The sequence below is a fragment of the Hordeum vulgare genome, chromosome 7H (assembly GCF_904849725.1).
Source record: "Hordeum vulgare subsp. vulgare chromosome 7H, MorexV3_pseudomolecules_assembly, whole genome shotgun sequence".
In the NCBI taxonomy this organism is placed as follows: Eukaryota; Viridiplantae; Streptophyta; class Magnoliopsida; order Poales; family Poaceae; genus Hordeum; species Hordeum vulgare.
Window position 1 is genome coordinate 536,016,091 of NC_058524.1, and position 15,274 is coordinate 536,031,364.

Here is a 15,274-nt window from a genome sequence, read left to right on the forward strand (position 1 = left end):
AGCACAGGCGCGCTCGTTCGCGAGGCGCAGCGCCATCTTAGCATGAAGGTAGGCGGCCTCCTCTGGAAGAAGCGCGCGGGGGTGGACGACAAGGGTGTTCTGGAAGAAGCCGGGCGTAGCACGGGCGCGCTCGTGCACCTGGTGCATCGCCCTCTTAGCCTGCAGGTAGGCGACCTCCTCTGAAAGCATTGCGCGGGCATAGACGACGAGGTTGTCGTCGTTGTCCATGGATGATGGGTCGTCGACGAGGAAACAAAAGGGTGACGAGATAGGGACGGGGAGGGTTCTGGAAGCAGATGGCCGAACCCCACCGCACACTCGGATTAAAAAAGGCCGACCAAGGTCACTGACGCGTGGGCCCGAGGATGGCGGTCGTCATAAATTATGTTGACCGGATGGTTGGGGGCAGACATCGAGGGAGCCGCGCGTCCCCACCGACGCATTTCAGTCTCAAATTTGGGCCGAAAATGGATCGACGCGGACGCGAAGCTGACGCGTTTTGGCACGCGTTGAGTCATCAATTTTGTCCGCACCAACCCAAAAGGATGACAACGGATGAAATGAATCGCCGCATTGGAGTTGTGTATACAATAACAACCTCTCGTGTTTGCTGACGATAATGTACGGCCTTAAGCAATTCTCACTGTGTGCTGAGTAGGTGCCCGTACTGTCTCTGTTACATCCGCTCTCCATCTCCAAGCCACGCAGCACCTGACAACACGGCTAGCCCCTTACTCCGATGCGTCGTCGCGTACACACGCCAAAAATCTTCGAGCATCATTCATCTACGGCTTCGTTCTCGACCGTTGGTTCCTCAGCACAAAATAGAGTGTCCTCTGCAGCGATATTTCTGTTGCTGCACCACGTTAACAACGGTCTATCAGTCTCCGATCTGTTCTGCACAGTCGTACAGATATATACTTTGCACTGAGTTTCCTGCCATGGAGATGGAAACATGGAAAGTCTTGTACTCCATGTTGTTCAATTCGTTTACTCCCTTCCCCTCTCCTCTCGCCCATGCTTATTTTCCAATTGCAAAATCAGTTATCCGAAAAGGTAAGAGCAACGCTGGGTTTCGATCCCAACTTGGGTAGCGCTATCTTTATCTATGGAACTTGTGCCACCCCGGATTGACTTGACCGTCATCGGCTCCGGATGCACCTTTTATCGTAACAGAGTCCGGTATCCATGCAGTGCCTCCAAGCAACAACACACTCTACGGTACGTAGCTCGCGTTAAATACTGCCATGCCATGCCATCCACTGCCTATAAATACGCAGCAAGCAGTGCACTTGTACCCATCAGTCGATCAGCCAGTCAGCCAATCCTTCATTCATCCGGAGAAGAAAAGGAGTGTTCTGTACTGTAAGTGAGACAATCGACAGTAGCGCGCGCCATGGGGAAGAACGGCAGCCTGTGCTGCTTCTCTCTGCTGCTGCTGCTGCTTCTCGCCGGGTTGGCGTCCGGCCACCAAGTCCTCTTTCAGGTACGTACGCTCATGGTTCCCTTTTGATTCGTGTATTTGTTTTGGATACTTTGTTTCTCTGAGGAAAAGAATCAGAGCTCAGGAGCTTAACTAACCGTGGGAGCTTAATGGATGCTGCAGGGGTTCAACTGGGAGTCGTGGAAGCAGAGCGGCGGGTGGTACAACATGATGATGGGCAAGGTCGACGACATCGCCGCTGCCGGAGTCACCCACGTCTGGCTGCCACCGCCGTCGCACTCCGTCTCCAACGAAGGTCCTCCTCCGGTCTCTCCCTCTTCCCACCAAAATCATTCGTGTCCCCACATCTAGAGCCGACCCAGAAAAAGGGAAGGAATCATAGAGGCGTGGCGTGGACAACATGCTAAGTTTGATTGCGACTGCAAATTACAGTATGATTTCAAAAGATATTATACTAGTCACGGAGAAACCAAATGTACAAATAGGATCAAGTGTCCGCAAAATAAAATAAAATTGGATCAAATATACGTAGATACAAACTAAAACGATATACTTGGTGCAGGTTACATGCCTGGTCGGCTGTACGACATCGACGCGTCCAAGTACGGCAACGCGGCGGAGCTCAAGTCGCTCATCGGCGCGCTCCACGGCAAGGGCGTGCAGGCCATCGCCGACATCGTCATCAACCACCGCTGCGCCGACTACAAGGATAGCCGCGGCATCTACTGCATCTTCGAGGGCGGCACCTCCGACGGCCGCCTCGACTGGGGCCCCCACATGATCTGTCGCGACGACACCAAATACTCCGATGGCACCGCAAACCTCGACACCGGAGCCGACTTCGCCGCCGCGCCCGACATCGACCACCTCAACGACCGGGTCCAGCGCGAGCTCAAGGAGTGGCTCCTCTGGCTCAAGAGCGACCTCGGCTTCGACGCGTGGCGCCTTGACTTCGCCAGGGGCTACTCGCCGGAGATGGCCAAGGTGTACATCGACGGCACATCCCCGAGCCTCGCCGTGGCCGAGGTGTGGGACAATATGGCCACCGGCGGCGACGGCAAGCCCAACTACGACCAGGACGCGCACCGGCAGAATCTGGTGAACTGGGTGGACAAGGTGGGCGGCGCGGCCTCGGCAGGCATGGTGTTCGACTTCACGACCAAAGGGATACTGAACGCTGCCGTGGAGGGCGAGCTGTGGAGGCTGATCGACCCGCAGGGGAAGGCCCCCGGCGTGATGGGATGGTGGCCGGCCAAGGCCGTCACCTTCGTCGACAACCACGATACAGGCTCCACGCAGGCCATGTGGCCATTCCCCTCCGACAAGGTCATGCAGGGCTACGCGTACATCCTCACCCACCCCGGCATCCCATGCATCGTAAGCAAACCAGCTCCGGAGCTCACTCTCACTCAACTGTCACTCTTACACACATTTCTTCAACCGTTTGTCTCGATGATTTGCAGTTCTACGACCATTTCTTCAACTGGGGGTTTAAGGACCAGATCGCGGCGCTGGTGGCGATCAGGAAGCGCAACGGCATCACGGCGACGAGCGCTCTGAAGATCCTCATGCACGAAGGAGATGCCTACGTCGCCGAGATAGACGGCAAGGTGGTGGTGAAGATCGGGTCCAGGTACGACGTCGGGGCGGTGATCCCGGCCGGGTTCGTGACCTCGGCACACGGCAACGACTACGCCGTCTGGGAGAAGAACGGTGCCGCGGCAACACTACAACGGAGCTGAAGTCTGCACTGATCCGTCATTCGATCGAGCATGAATTTCCTGAAGTACATGATTCACTTCTGGTATTCACGCGGATATGATTAACTATGTATACCTGTACCCAAAATTGATGAGCTATACGAATTGCTCACACGACTGTAGTAAATAAAGTACTGAGGATACGAAGAGGTTTAATAAATTCGAGTTTGTACCATCTGTGTGGGGGTGAATCTGGTGGGTTGATTATCATATGGAATGATACTACTCCCTCCGACACGGTTTAAAAGCCACAGTTAGACTTGCGTGCGTTTTCAAAATAGACAAAGATTAAGGCACGTTGCATTTACTCCTAGCAGCTAATTAGTATTCCGTTCTACTACTTCTATATGCATGCGTAGTGTGAATGCTATTTTTAACTCATTTCACAGCCAATAAATAACCACCTAGGTCCTAGAGAATTTGCATGCACGCCTTCTAAACCGTGACGGAGGGAGTAGTTTGTTTTCTGCTGATCTGTTATTTCAAAACAAGTACACTGTCAGTTTTACATCTCTCAAATCTCAAACGCATCTCCCATTTTTCTTCAATTTCAAAGGGGGAGTGAGGCGGAAGTTGGGGTAGTGGGAACCACATTGGGAAGCAGATGAGGTAAACCTGATCATTTGTCGGGCCGGATCGGGTTCGGGCCGGGCATGGCAAAGCGTGAAGAAAAAATCCCAATCCCCGCCCTAAGCGCGTGAACAATGGCATTTTTAATTAAATTAATCATATTTAGGATATTACATTAATTTATTATATCTATATTTTAAATAAAAAATGTTTATATGTACATTTTGGGTTTTATTCGGGCTTTTGAGCCGGCTTCGTGCTCGGGCCTCCGGACCGGGTTTGTCCATGAACAGGTCTCGTTTGTGGTGAGCGGAGGGCAAAGGGAGAAACCAACCGCGTTACCAAGTAGAGCCTGTGCAACTAGCGCTTCAGTTTTTCGTGGAGTCGGTGCTTCAATTTCCCCCCATTCCTCCCACAACCGGCGCTTCATTTCCTTTTTTCCTCTCGTTTTGTGCTCCTCTCTTCTCCTCTCACATATTCTTCTCTCCTTCTCTCATCCTTCCTTCTTGGGAGTGGTTCGTGAGGTAGGATTATTTGATATTTGATTGAGTCTACATTGTGCATTTGCTTGTTGGTTTTGTTTTTGATTTGAAGTAAACATGTCCATGACATCTTTGTGATTCTCATTGCGCAAGCATGGATCCCAACGAGACCTTTGGTGCTGACACTGAAAAGGCTAAGGTAACTCTATTTAATTCAAAAGTAGAGAAAAGTATAGAAATGTTAAAAAAACATGGGGAGTAATTATGTTTTCATGTGCGGTGTTAAATCCAGCAAATCTCGATGTAGGGATCCTAAGCTAGGCATCTCGAAATGATGGTAACAAAGAGACAAGGTTTTTACCCATGTTGGGGCTCTTCGAGGAGATAATACCCTATGTCGTGCTCTGATTGTATTATTACGTTGGGGTATACAAAGTACAATGTGTTTACCATGAGATTTTAATATGTGTTCTACGAGCCCGTCCCCTTGGTTTATATAGATACCGAGGGAGGGGGTCCTTTGGTTACAAGGTCCTAGTTAGCTACGTTCGAGGAGACATGACTCTCCACGAGTCCATTAGAGTGTATGTCAAGTCTTATGGATCTTCCTTCTAATCATCATGGGCTACTCGAAGTGGCTAAGGACGGAACCTGCATGGGGGTCCATGGCCAGGCCCACCAGGACGAGAGTCGGTATGGTGAGAGACCCCCTAGCCGGGACACCATCAGTAGCCTCTAAAAAAATCTTCAAGTATGGCCGCACCTTGGCTCATCCGAACTTCTATTCATCTTTAAACTCGAACTTGAAGGTGGTCCAATGAAAGTGTCCTCTCCCCGATCCGAAGTTCCGTGTTGAGCCACACCCAAGGTGCTTTGAACCACCTCGTGCTGACAAGTCCCATGAGAATTTGATCCGAGCTGCTTGTCGAAAAGGTTCCTGCGCAGCTGGACCATGGGTGTAAAGTATTCCTAGGCTCCAGGGTGATGCTGATTTGGTCTAGTTCTGACAATACAGAACGATCTTCTCTATGGGCACACCTAGCCATGTGGTGTCTCATACTTGTAAATTGTGTTGGGATTTTCCCTAGAAAAGGAGGAGATGATGCAGCACAGTAGAGGTAAATATTTCCCCATGTAATAACCAAGGTTATCGAACCAATAGAAGGACCAAACAATTTCCCGTCTTCACCACCTGCACACAAAAGAGCACACCCTGGCACCAAACGGGGACAAGAGAGTTGTCAATCCCCTTGAACTCGTTACTTGGAAGCGATAAGTAGTGATATATAGATAGTTTGATAAATATAAATATAAAATAAAAAGAAACTAAATAATAACCGCAAGGTATTTTTGTTTTTTGTAGCTAAATTTGTAGAGACCTCGGGGCATAGTTCTCACTAGAGACTTCTCCCTCGAAGAAAGCATACAGTGGGTTGATACGTCTCCAACGTATCTATAACTTTTTATTGTTCCATGCTGATATATTATTATTATAGGATACTTTTTGGGTATTTATTTACCAATTTATATTACTTTTTAGCACTAACCTATTGACCGAGTGCCTAGTGCCACTTGTTGTTTTCTACATGTTTTTCACATTTCAGGTTTTCAATACCAAATAAATTCCAATTGATCTCAAACTTTTTGGAGATTTTTTCTGGACCAAAAGAAGACCAACGAGTATTAGAAGAAGGTTGGGGGCCACCCGAGGGCCCCACAAGCCAAGACGACGCTGGCTTGTGGGCCCCTCGAGGATCTGCCGACTACATTCTCTAGCTTATAAATTCTCATATATCCCAAATATCCTAGAGGCAGTCCCGAAACACGTTTTACGCCACCGCAAGTCTCTATTCCGACGGGAGGCCATCTGGAGCTCTATTCCGGCACCCTGCCGGAGGGAGGATCGATCACGGAGGACCTCTTCATCAACCTTGATGCCCTCATGATGATGTATGAGTAGTTCACCATAGATCTACAGGTCTATGGCTAGTACCTAGATAGCAATCTCTCTCTCTCTCTCTTGATCTTCAATACAATGATCATCACATCTTCGCTTTGATCCATATGATGTAATCCTTTTGTGCAATGCATTTGTTGGGATCCGATGAATTATGGGTTTATGTTCAGATTATCCATGATAAATATTTGAGTCTTCTCTGAATGCTAATATGATTCTTATGTGGATGATTATGGTAGCTTCGTAATTCTCTCCGATCTATTGAAATAGTCTGGCCAACTAGACTGATATTGCTTCGGTGAGAGAGGTGCGTTGTAGTAGGTTCAACCTGGCGAGTTTCTATATCTCAGTGACAGAAGGGGATAAGATGCGTCTTTGTGTTGCTGCTACTAAGGATAACACGTTGGGGGTTTATTCATACTGCTTGAGTTTACTTTGTCTACATCATGTCATCGTTCTCCATGCATTGCCTTGTTTTACTTAATACTCTAGATGCATGTTGGATATCGACTGATGAGTGGAGTAATAGGCGCAAGCAGGACTCGGCCTATTTATTTATGGACGTGATGCCTATATACACATGATCATTACCATGAATATCGCATAACTATCTATTTTCTATCAATTGCCCAACAGTAATTTGTTTACACATCGTATGTTGTTTTATTGAGAGATGCCACTAGCGAAAACTATGGCCCCCGGGTCTATTCACCATATATTTACAAAACCTTAAGTACCTTGCTTCCATGTACTTTTTTTAATTTTATTTTTCAATTTATAATTATCTACACATCTCACTTTCTTGCAAATAACGAGATCAAGGGGATTGACAACCCTCTTGACCACGTTGGGTGCAAGTTCTTTTGTTCTTTTGTGTGCAGCCGCTAAAGACGGTTGTTGTTGATATTCCTATTGGTGCGATAAACCTTGGTTTCATAACTAAGGGAAATACTTACCCACATTGCGTTGCGATAACCGTTCCTCTACACAGAGAACCCAATGCAGATCACAAGTGTCACGAAGAATTTCAGGTGCCGTTGCCGGGGAATATCATCGCCAACTACTAAGTAACTTCACACAAATTTTCATTCACTTGTTCCTCTTTTTATTCGCTGGTATATTTATTTTGTATCATAAAAAATACAAAATATTTATCTTTGCTTGTCACTAGTTTACTTCTTTGCTTGCTTTACTCTCTAGTTTACTTCTTTGCTTGCCTTACTCTCTAGTTTACTTGGCATGCTTGTTACTTTGCTTGCTCGGTCACCATGTCTCAAGATACTACTAAGTTGTCCGACTTCTCAAATACTAATAACAATGATTTTATTAGTACTCATATACCACCCGCCACTAGTGCGGTGGCTTTTGATATTAATGTTGCATTACTGAATCTTGTCATCAAAGATCAATTTTCGGGAAGTCCTAATGAGGATCCCGATTCACATCTTAATACCTTTGTTGAACTTTGTCATATGCAAAAGAAAAATAATATGGAGAATGATATTGTGAAATTAAAATTGTTTCCTTTTTCACTAAGAGATAAAGCTAAAGCTTTGATTTCATCTTTACCACGTAATAGTATTGGAACATGGGATAAGTGTAAAGATGCTTTTATTGCCAAGTATTTTCCTGCTGGTAAGACCATCCCCTTAGAAATCAAATAATGAATTTTAAACAACATGATCAAGAACATGTTGCACAAGCTTGGGAGAGAATGAAACCGAATAAGGAATTGCCCCACTCATGGTTTAAACTTGTGGATGATTATCCAAAACTTCTATGATGTACTAAACTTTATGTCTAGAAATCTTCTAGATTCTGCTTCTAGTGGTACCTTTATGGATGTGACCTTAGGAGAGGCTAGAAAACTTCTGGACAACATCATGACTAATTATTCTCAATGGCATATCGAGAGAGATCGAACTGGTAAGAATGTAAATTATGTTGAGGAAATCGCTACTTTGAGTGAAAAAGTGGATGCTATTATGAATTTGGTTGCTAATAAAAATACTCATGTTGATCCCAATGATATGCCCTTGTCTACTTTGATTAATAAAAATAATAGTGTTATTTATGTGAACTTTATGCCACGGAATAATTTCAACAACAATGCTTATAGAGGTAATTTCAATTCTAGATCGTATACGTGTAATTCCTCTAACAACTATGGAGATTCTCATGGTAATTCTTATGGAAATTTTTCTACAAATACTAATAATATACCATGTGATCTTGAGAACGCAATTAAGTAATTCATTAATTCTCAAAAGGTTTTCAATACTATGGTAGAAGAAAAATTGCAGGTTGTTGATACTTTGGCTAAAAACATGGATATAATTGCTCTTGGTGTAGAAACTCCTAAAATTAAAGCTTTGCCTCCTAAGCATGATTTTAATGAGACTATTAAATATATCCAAGTTTCTATTAATGAAAGTAAGGAGAGGACTGCTAATTTGAACCCTAAGCGGGAATTCCTAGAAAAAGCTCTTCCACCCGATTTTTACTGGAATCATGATGAAGATCTTAAAATGATTGGTACTTCTCCTATTGAGTCTTTGTTTACTTATCTGAATATTAATGATAAAGGTACTAGAGATGAGTCAACTCTTGTTAAGGAGCTTCCCATTTGCTTGGAGGGTGATGATTTTTATGCTACAACTGAAAAAGTGGGTTTGGAGAGGTCAAAACTTTAACTAGTGATGTGCCCACTATCTTGGATTACAAGGACTTTAATTATTATAATTTATTTTTATTGGAATGTATTTACTTGTTGCAATCCATTATTATCTCACCCAATGCTTATGAAGAAAACGAAGCTTTTACTCAACATATAGTAGAAGCTATGGTAAAAGCTTATGATGAGAAACTTGAGCTTAAAGTTTTTATTCCTAGAAAGTTGCATGATGAGTGAGAAGCTACTACCAAAATTAAGATATATAAATATAAATTCAATTCTTTGTTCGACCTTGGTGCTAGTGTTTCAACTATACATAAATATTTATGTGATGTGCTTGGTCTCACTAATATTGAAGAGTGTTCCCTAAACTTGCATCTTGCGAATTCGACCATTAAGAAACCCTTAGGTAGAATTAATGATGTGCTTATTATTGCAAACAAAAATTATGTGCGTGTAGATTTCATTGTGCTTGATATTTATTGCAACCCTACTTGTCCCACTATACTTGGAAGACCCTTCCTACGAACTATAGGTGCAATCATTGACATGAAAGAGGGAAACATAAGGTTCCAATTCGCATTAAATAAAGTAATGGAACACTTTCCTAGAAAGAGAATTTGATCACATTATGAATCAATCATGAGATCTACTTATGGGTGGAGTGTCAAAGATGACAACACTTGAAACTATGCAATATGCGCTAGGGGCGTAAAACAATAGCGTTCGTTGGGATGCAACCTAATAGTTATCTTTATTCTTGCTTTTACTTTCTATTTGTCTGTGATAACATGATTTTTTTTCTACTGTAATGATGGTGTTTTTATGTTTAAATTAGTGTTTGTGCCAAGTAAATCCTTGTGACAGCCCGATGCCAACGTTCCCGAAGATTCCCCTTCTATTCCATTTTCGTCGTGTGGTTCGTTTGTTTGTCGCATCATCATTGCATCATGTGCATCATCTGCACTGAATCGGCATCTCCGTTGCCGCCAGTTTTAAAACTTGCATCCGTTGTTAGTTGCCGGTTCTCGTCGTTGTCCGTTCTGAGTCCGACCGCACACGCACGCGCCCGCGGCACCGTCGAAACCCTGTTTTTTAAAGTGTGCGTAAAACTTTCTCGAATTGGGTTGAGATTTGACGTGCAGTCTTATTTTAATATAGGTAGGCCGTTTGTCAAATTTCGTCGCGATCGGAGTCCGTCTTTTAACCGAACGGTCGACCGTAGCGGCACCGTATTCGGTCTATCGTCGGACGTGTCCCGGTGTTTTAAATCGCGTTGTCGCGCTGCCCGTTTTCCCTCTCATCTCCGCCTAGCCCCTCTGCACAGTGCACCGACCCTACGCGCAGCCTAGTCCGAAACCCCACCGGACCCGAAAGTACGCTCGTGACCATGGGGTCCGGATCAACCCCATTTTACCGCAAACCGTCAGCAGTTTGTCAACTGGACTCCCTAACCTAGTTATCTCGACCATCCGCTCTAAAACGGAGAGTCGAGATGAACCTAAACCTAGCCCACTAGCTATATATTTGGGCCCTAGTCTAAATCAATCCAAAACCTAATTTCTAGGGATCCTCCCCCTGTCCCAACCGCGCGCCGCCACCCATATCTAGTCTTCACAAACCTCGGTTTCATCCCCAACCCAACCATCCAACATCCTCGTGATTCCTTCCATTCCCCTGTCCCTGGGATGTGTCCAACCACCGCAGGCTCCCGTGTCCGCGCGCCCGAACCTAGCCAGTGCTCGATCCAGTGTATTGAGGCTGCAACCTCCTCTCGCACCCGAGCATGGGAGCACGGGCGGCTCGTCTTCCCGTGCAGCTCAGCGCCACCAGGGACCAAACCCATGTTGCAGGTCGTCCCCGTTGCGCCCTCTCCTTCCCCGCTCTCTCTCTCTCTCTCTCTCTCAGTTCGTCTTTCTCCGTTCCTGCAGGGTCTCCATGGTTGCCCCGAGGCCATCTTCGACCCCGTCGGCCCGCACCGCACCAAGCAGCAGTAGCATCGACCCCGTCCGCCCTAAGAACCTGCAGGCCGGAGCCCTCTTCTCCTCCTCTCTCCCCCGTTTTCACTTTTTCCTCTCTAATCTCCCTCCTGTCTCTGGTTGTCTGAACTGCAGGTGCAGCCACAACCCCGCCGGGATCCTGCCGTGTGCTGCCCGGAATGGAACCCCGCGGCCCGGATCTGTTCATCCCCGCCTCCTCCTCCTCCAGATCCGGTAAGGACCGACCGGAGCTTGACCTGCTATGCACGTTGACCAGCTTCCCCTAAACATGGCTGTACACAGAGCTTTTGCCGATTTGATTCAGTTCTGTCAGAACATCGCGGGGATATTATACACCTAGCACAAGCATTCGTTTTGTTCTCAAGTATCACCGTAGCCCAGTGGTTGTCGTCGTATGGATTGACCCGAGAGGTCCTGGGTTCGAGTCTCAACAACTCCAATATTGCCCTGTTTTTCCTCTCAGTATCACACAGATAAGCCTAGCCTGGTTGGCCATCAAGGTCGGCCTCCACACATGAGGTCCTGGGTTCAAATCCACTAGGTTGCATTTTTTTTAATTTTGCTTCTATTTTACTTTGCACTCACCCATAGCCCCTCAGGCTTATCCAATTATGGGTTGTTGCACTAGGTGGCAATTCGGCCCATAGCTTCTTTTTTTCGCTGTCTATGATTTTGCTTTTAACTAGCAAATTTGCTAGATTTCAGGAAAATAGCATGCTTTTCAACCGTCCGTAATTTTCAAACCGTGCACCGGATCGAGACAAGTGATATATGAAACTCGACTAGACTTTCGCGTAGATTAATATTTTCCAACTCTCATGCATGTTCAAGGTTGTTAGCATGTTGTTTGTGTCGGTTTGCGTGTCGACGTGTTGAAAACGGTTTAGGTCCTAATTATTTGTCCGTGGCTCCGTTGGAGATGTGCCATCTATGTAAATGAACCAAAACGATGAGTAGAATCACGTGAACCACTTTGTTTTTCCTTTTAACAAACCTGAAATGTGATTAGGACAAATCTGGACAGAATTAAGATTTAACACGTGGGGTCATTTCGGAGATGCTATATGTCGATTCCGGCCTCATTTAAAATGCCTAGATAGGTAGTTTAATTTGTGCTTTACCCCTTGCCATGTTAATAACATTTTATATAGTGCCGTGTAAGTTAACGGAAGTGAACTAAACAATTAAATGTGGAATTTCGTCGATATGCAACCCGTTGCATATCGAGCTTCACTTAATGTGTAGTGTTTGTGTGATGTGAATTGCCATGCCATCCCTTGCATCGATGAACTGATCATGCATCATATTAGGGTATGCATCATGTTGTGCATCGTGTGGTGAATATTTGTGTTGATGTTTGTTTACGGTTTGCTCTGTTCCGATAGAGTTCCGCAAGCGTGTCGGAATGTGAGGACCCGTTCGACTACGTCAGTTCTTCTTCTTCATGGAGGCATTCTTCTTCCAAGCGGGAACTCAAGCAAGATGATCATTTCCCCAGATACCATTACTATCATTGCCATGCTAGTTTAACCGTTGCTATCGTTTATGTCTCGTTGCCTACCACATGTTAAATATGAGCCTCTCAACAATGCCATGAAAACCATCAACCTAGCAAACCACTAATTGGCTATGATACTGCTTGCTTAACCTTGTTGTTAGCGTTGCTAGTTGCAGGTGCAGTTGCTTCCATGTGAAACATGGGTTCCTTGTTATATCACCATATTAAATGCTATTTAATTTAATGCACCTATATACTTGGTAAAAGGTGGAAGGCTCGGCCTTTCTAGCCTGGTGTTTTGTTCCACCTTTGCCCACTTAGTTTCCGGCTACCGGTGTTATGTTCCATAAATGAGCGCTCCTAACACGATCAGGGTTGTTATGGGGACCCCCTTGATAATTCGTTTTAGATTAAAGCTGGTCTGGCAAGGCCCAACTTTGGTACTACATTTGCCTAACAACCTAATAATAATGCATAATCCTAGCAGCTCCTCTCTCCTCTCTCTTCCACCCCCAGCCGTCGGGCCCGCGAAGCCCGCGTTGGGCCCGCCCGAGCCGATTCGGGCCCAAAGCTCCCTCGCGCCGTCGACTGCTCGCCCCTGCCCCGAGCCGCGCAGTTCCCGCAGCTCCCATGGCTGCCAAGACGTGCGGTCGCCGCCGGCCATGGTCGCCGCCGCGCCGTCCCCTCGTTCCCGCCGCGTTGGCCGGAACCACGTCGAGCAGCTCGCCCGGCAGAGCCGGATCTCCTCGCAGCCACAGATCTGGCCGGAGTAGACCGCTGCTGCCCTTGGAACCAGCCGGAGCAGCCGCCGTGTCATCGTGCCGGCCACCGGATCCGAGGCGCCCCGCCGGATCCGCCTCCTTGCGCCCGTCCCCGGCCACTTGCGGCACCGTCTTCCCCGGAGACGAGCTAGCCGCCGCGCCGTCCAGATCGGATCGAGGCCGGAGCGGCACCTCCTCGCTCGCCCGTTGACCGCGCGCTGCCGCTCCTCGAGTGGTCCCGCGTGGGCCGCAGCGCAGCGTGCCAGCGCCAGCAGGCCAGAGCGCCACACCGCCGGCCCAGCTCCACCAGCCTCCGCCTCGGCCCACCGCAACCAGCCACTCCACGAGGCCCATCTCCCGCCAGCGAGGTGAGCCCGAGCTCAATTCCCTCGCCTTGAGCGCATTGTTGTTATATTGCGCCCACAGGATTCGGCCCGTTTGTTTTTTTAGATTCCTGTGAATTTAATTATTTTTAGGAAAAATGCAAGATATTAAATCGTTCGTAATTTTTAATCCGTATGTCGGATCGAGGCGAGTCATATATGTAAAGTGTGTAGTTTTGCGCGTAGATTCGTAATTTATAACTTGCATGCATGTTTAAGTTAGTCTGTCCCATTGTTTGCCTAGTTTTGCGTGCTGTCCCGTTAGAGACTTGTTCCGTATTTATTTTTCGTGCGTGTTCGGATTGCTCAAACTCCGTAGATAAAATGCTCATGTTTTTAGGGACCTATTGCCATGTATTTTAGAGTAGTTGTTTGTATTTTCTTTTTGCGTGTAGGGTTTACCGGTAGTTATTTTCCCATAAATAGGTTATTTTCTCGCATTTTTTCGTGTGGCATTATATTGTTGTGCAACCCCACATATTTTATATGTTTCCGGGGTAGAAAAATCCAATGGTTTTTTCTGTGCAATTAGTTTTAGTTTTTGAGGAAGTTAGTTCGCGAGATATTTTGCCGTGATGCCCTTTTGTTTAATTCGTAGGATTTATTCCGTGCTTCGTTTGACGGAGTTGTCAACTAGGGAGTTGATCTTGGATGTTTTGTTTAGCCCCTGGTATTTTTGGTTGCAATGGAAATGCATGTTTAGGTGTGGTTTGATAGCCCTCAAGTTGCTAGAAATAGTGCTGATTTGGAGGAGCTGAAATAGTTCTAAGTCTGAAATCTGTTATATTTTGGTGCTGTTTTGTTTTGCTTCTATCTTCGGATCTGTAGCTCTTTTGAGGTTAGTCCAATGGAGTTAGTTGTACCCCTTGTGTTTATCTAGCATGCTGTAAAGTTTCATTCTATTTGGAGTCCTGTAGCTATAGGTTTTGTTGCTGTTAATATTGTTTCAGATCGAAAACTGCACTTTCATGAGGTGGAATTTTCACTAAGTCTGAAATAGTGTGTCAGATGCCTTTTTGTGTCTTCTTTCCCTAGTGATCCATGATGCCATGCTAGTCGTTGTTAGTTGTTTGTAGAAGTGCTTCTTGCCCTCTTTCGTGTCATGCCTTGCTTGAGTTTATCGGAGTTGTGTAGCCCGTAGTTGTGGGGCGTAGAAAATGCTATGTGGCTGATTTTGGCAGTTTGTAGTGATTTCTTGTTTTGCTCGTAGTTTCCGAACCGTAGCTCCGTTTTGATCGTGTCCTACATGAAACTTGCTTAGAATCTCGTGTAGTTTCATTTTCTCTTGCTGGTTGTATGATTTGAGGTGCTCGTAGCCGTCATTGCACACATATTGCATTCATGGCAACATATCTTGCGGTGCTTGTATCTTTTGATCCGTAGCTCCGTTGGAGATGTTCTTTATGTGTAGGTTGCTTGAAATGATGCGTAGAATCACGTGAACCTATTTGTTTTGCTGTTTAACAACTAATTAAATGCGTTAGTTCAGATCTGGACAGAATTGTAAATTAACATGTGAGGTCGTCTCGGAGGTGCTATATGTCATTTCCGACCTCATTTAAAATGCCTAGATAGGTAGATTAATTGTGCTTCACCTCTTGCCATGTTTAATCACAATTAATATTGCCGTGTAAATAACCGGGAGTGAACTAAATAATTCACATGTGGAGTTTCGTCAATATGCAAGTCTTTGCATATTGAACTTCACTTAATGTGTAGTGTTGATTGTGTGAATTGTCATGCCG

The 15,274-nt window shown here is 46.0% G+C and overlaps 1 protein-coding gene across 2 annotated transcripts; it reads left to right on the top strand.

Moving 5' to 3' along the window:
- The first annotated feature begins 909 nt into the window (after positions 1-909).
- Positions 910-3,381, top strand: LOC123411983 (alpha-amylase type A isozyme). Of its 2 annotated transcripts, none has more exons than XM_045104943.1 (5): positions 910-1,056; positions 1,177-1,486; positions 1,607-1,739; positions 2,007-2,821; positions 2,908-3,381. In XM_045104943.1, exons 2-5 carry the CDS (start codon positions 1,397-1,399, stop codon positions 3,184-3,186), a joined length of 1,317 nt encoding a protein of 438 aa, XP_044960878.1. In that variant the 5' UTR covers positions 910-1,056; positions 1,177-1,396; the 3' UTR covers positions 3,187-3,381. The 2 variants fall into 2 exon arrangements, with proteins under 2 accessions (XP_044960878.1, XP_044960877.1); XM_045104942.1 differs by having other exon boundaries at positions 1,195-1,486.
- The last annotated feature ends 11,893 nt before the right edge of the window (positions 3,382-15,274 follow it).

Bases quoted from the DNA above. Each gene is read 5' to 3' on its own strand.
- LOC123411983 (XM_045104943.1), top strand. From the start codon at position 1,397: ATGGGGAAGAACGGCAGCCTGTGCTGCTTCTCTCTGCTGCTGCTGCTG. The intron at 1,487-1,606 runs GTACGTACGCTC...TGGATGCTGCAG, and splicing joins GCCACCAAGTCCTCTTTCAG to GGGTTCAACTGGGAGTCGTG. The intron at 2,822-2,907 runs GTAAGCAAACCA...GATGATTTGCAG, and splicing joins ACCCCGGCATCCCATGCATC to TTCTACGACCATTTCTTCAA.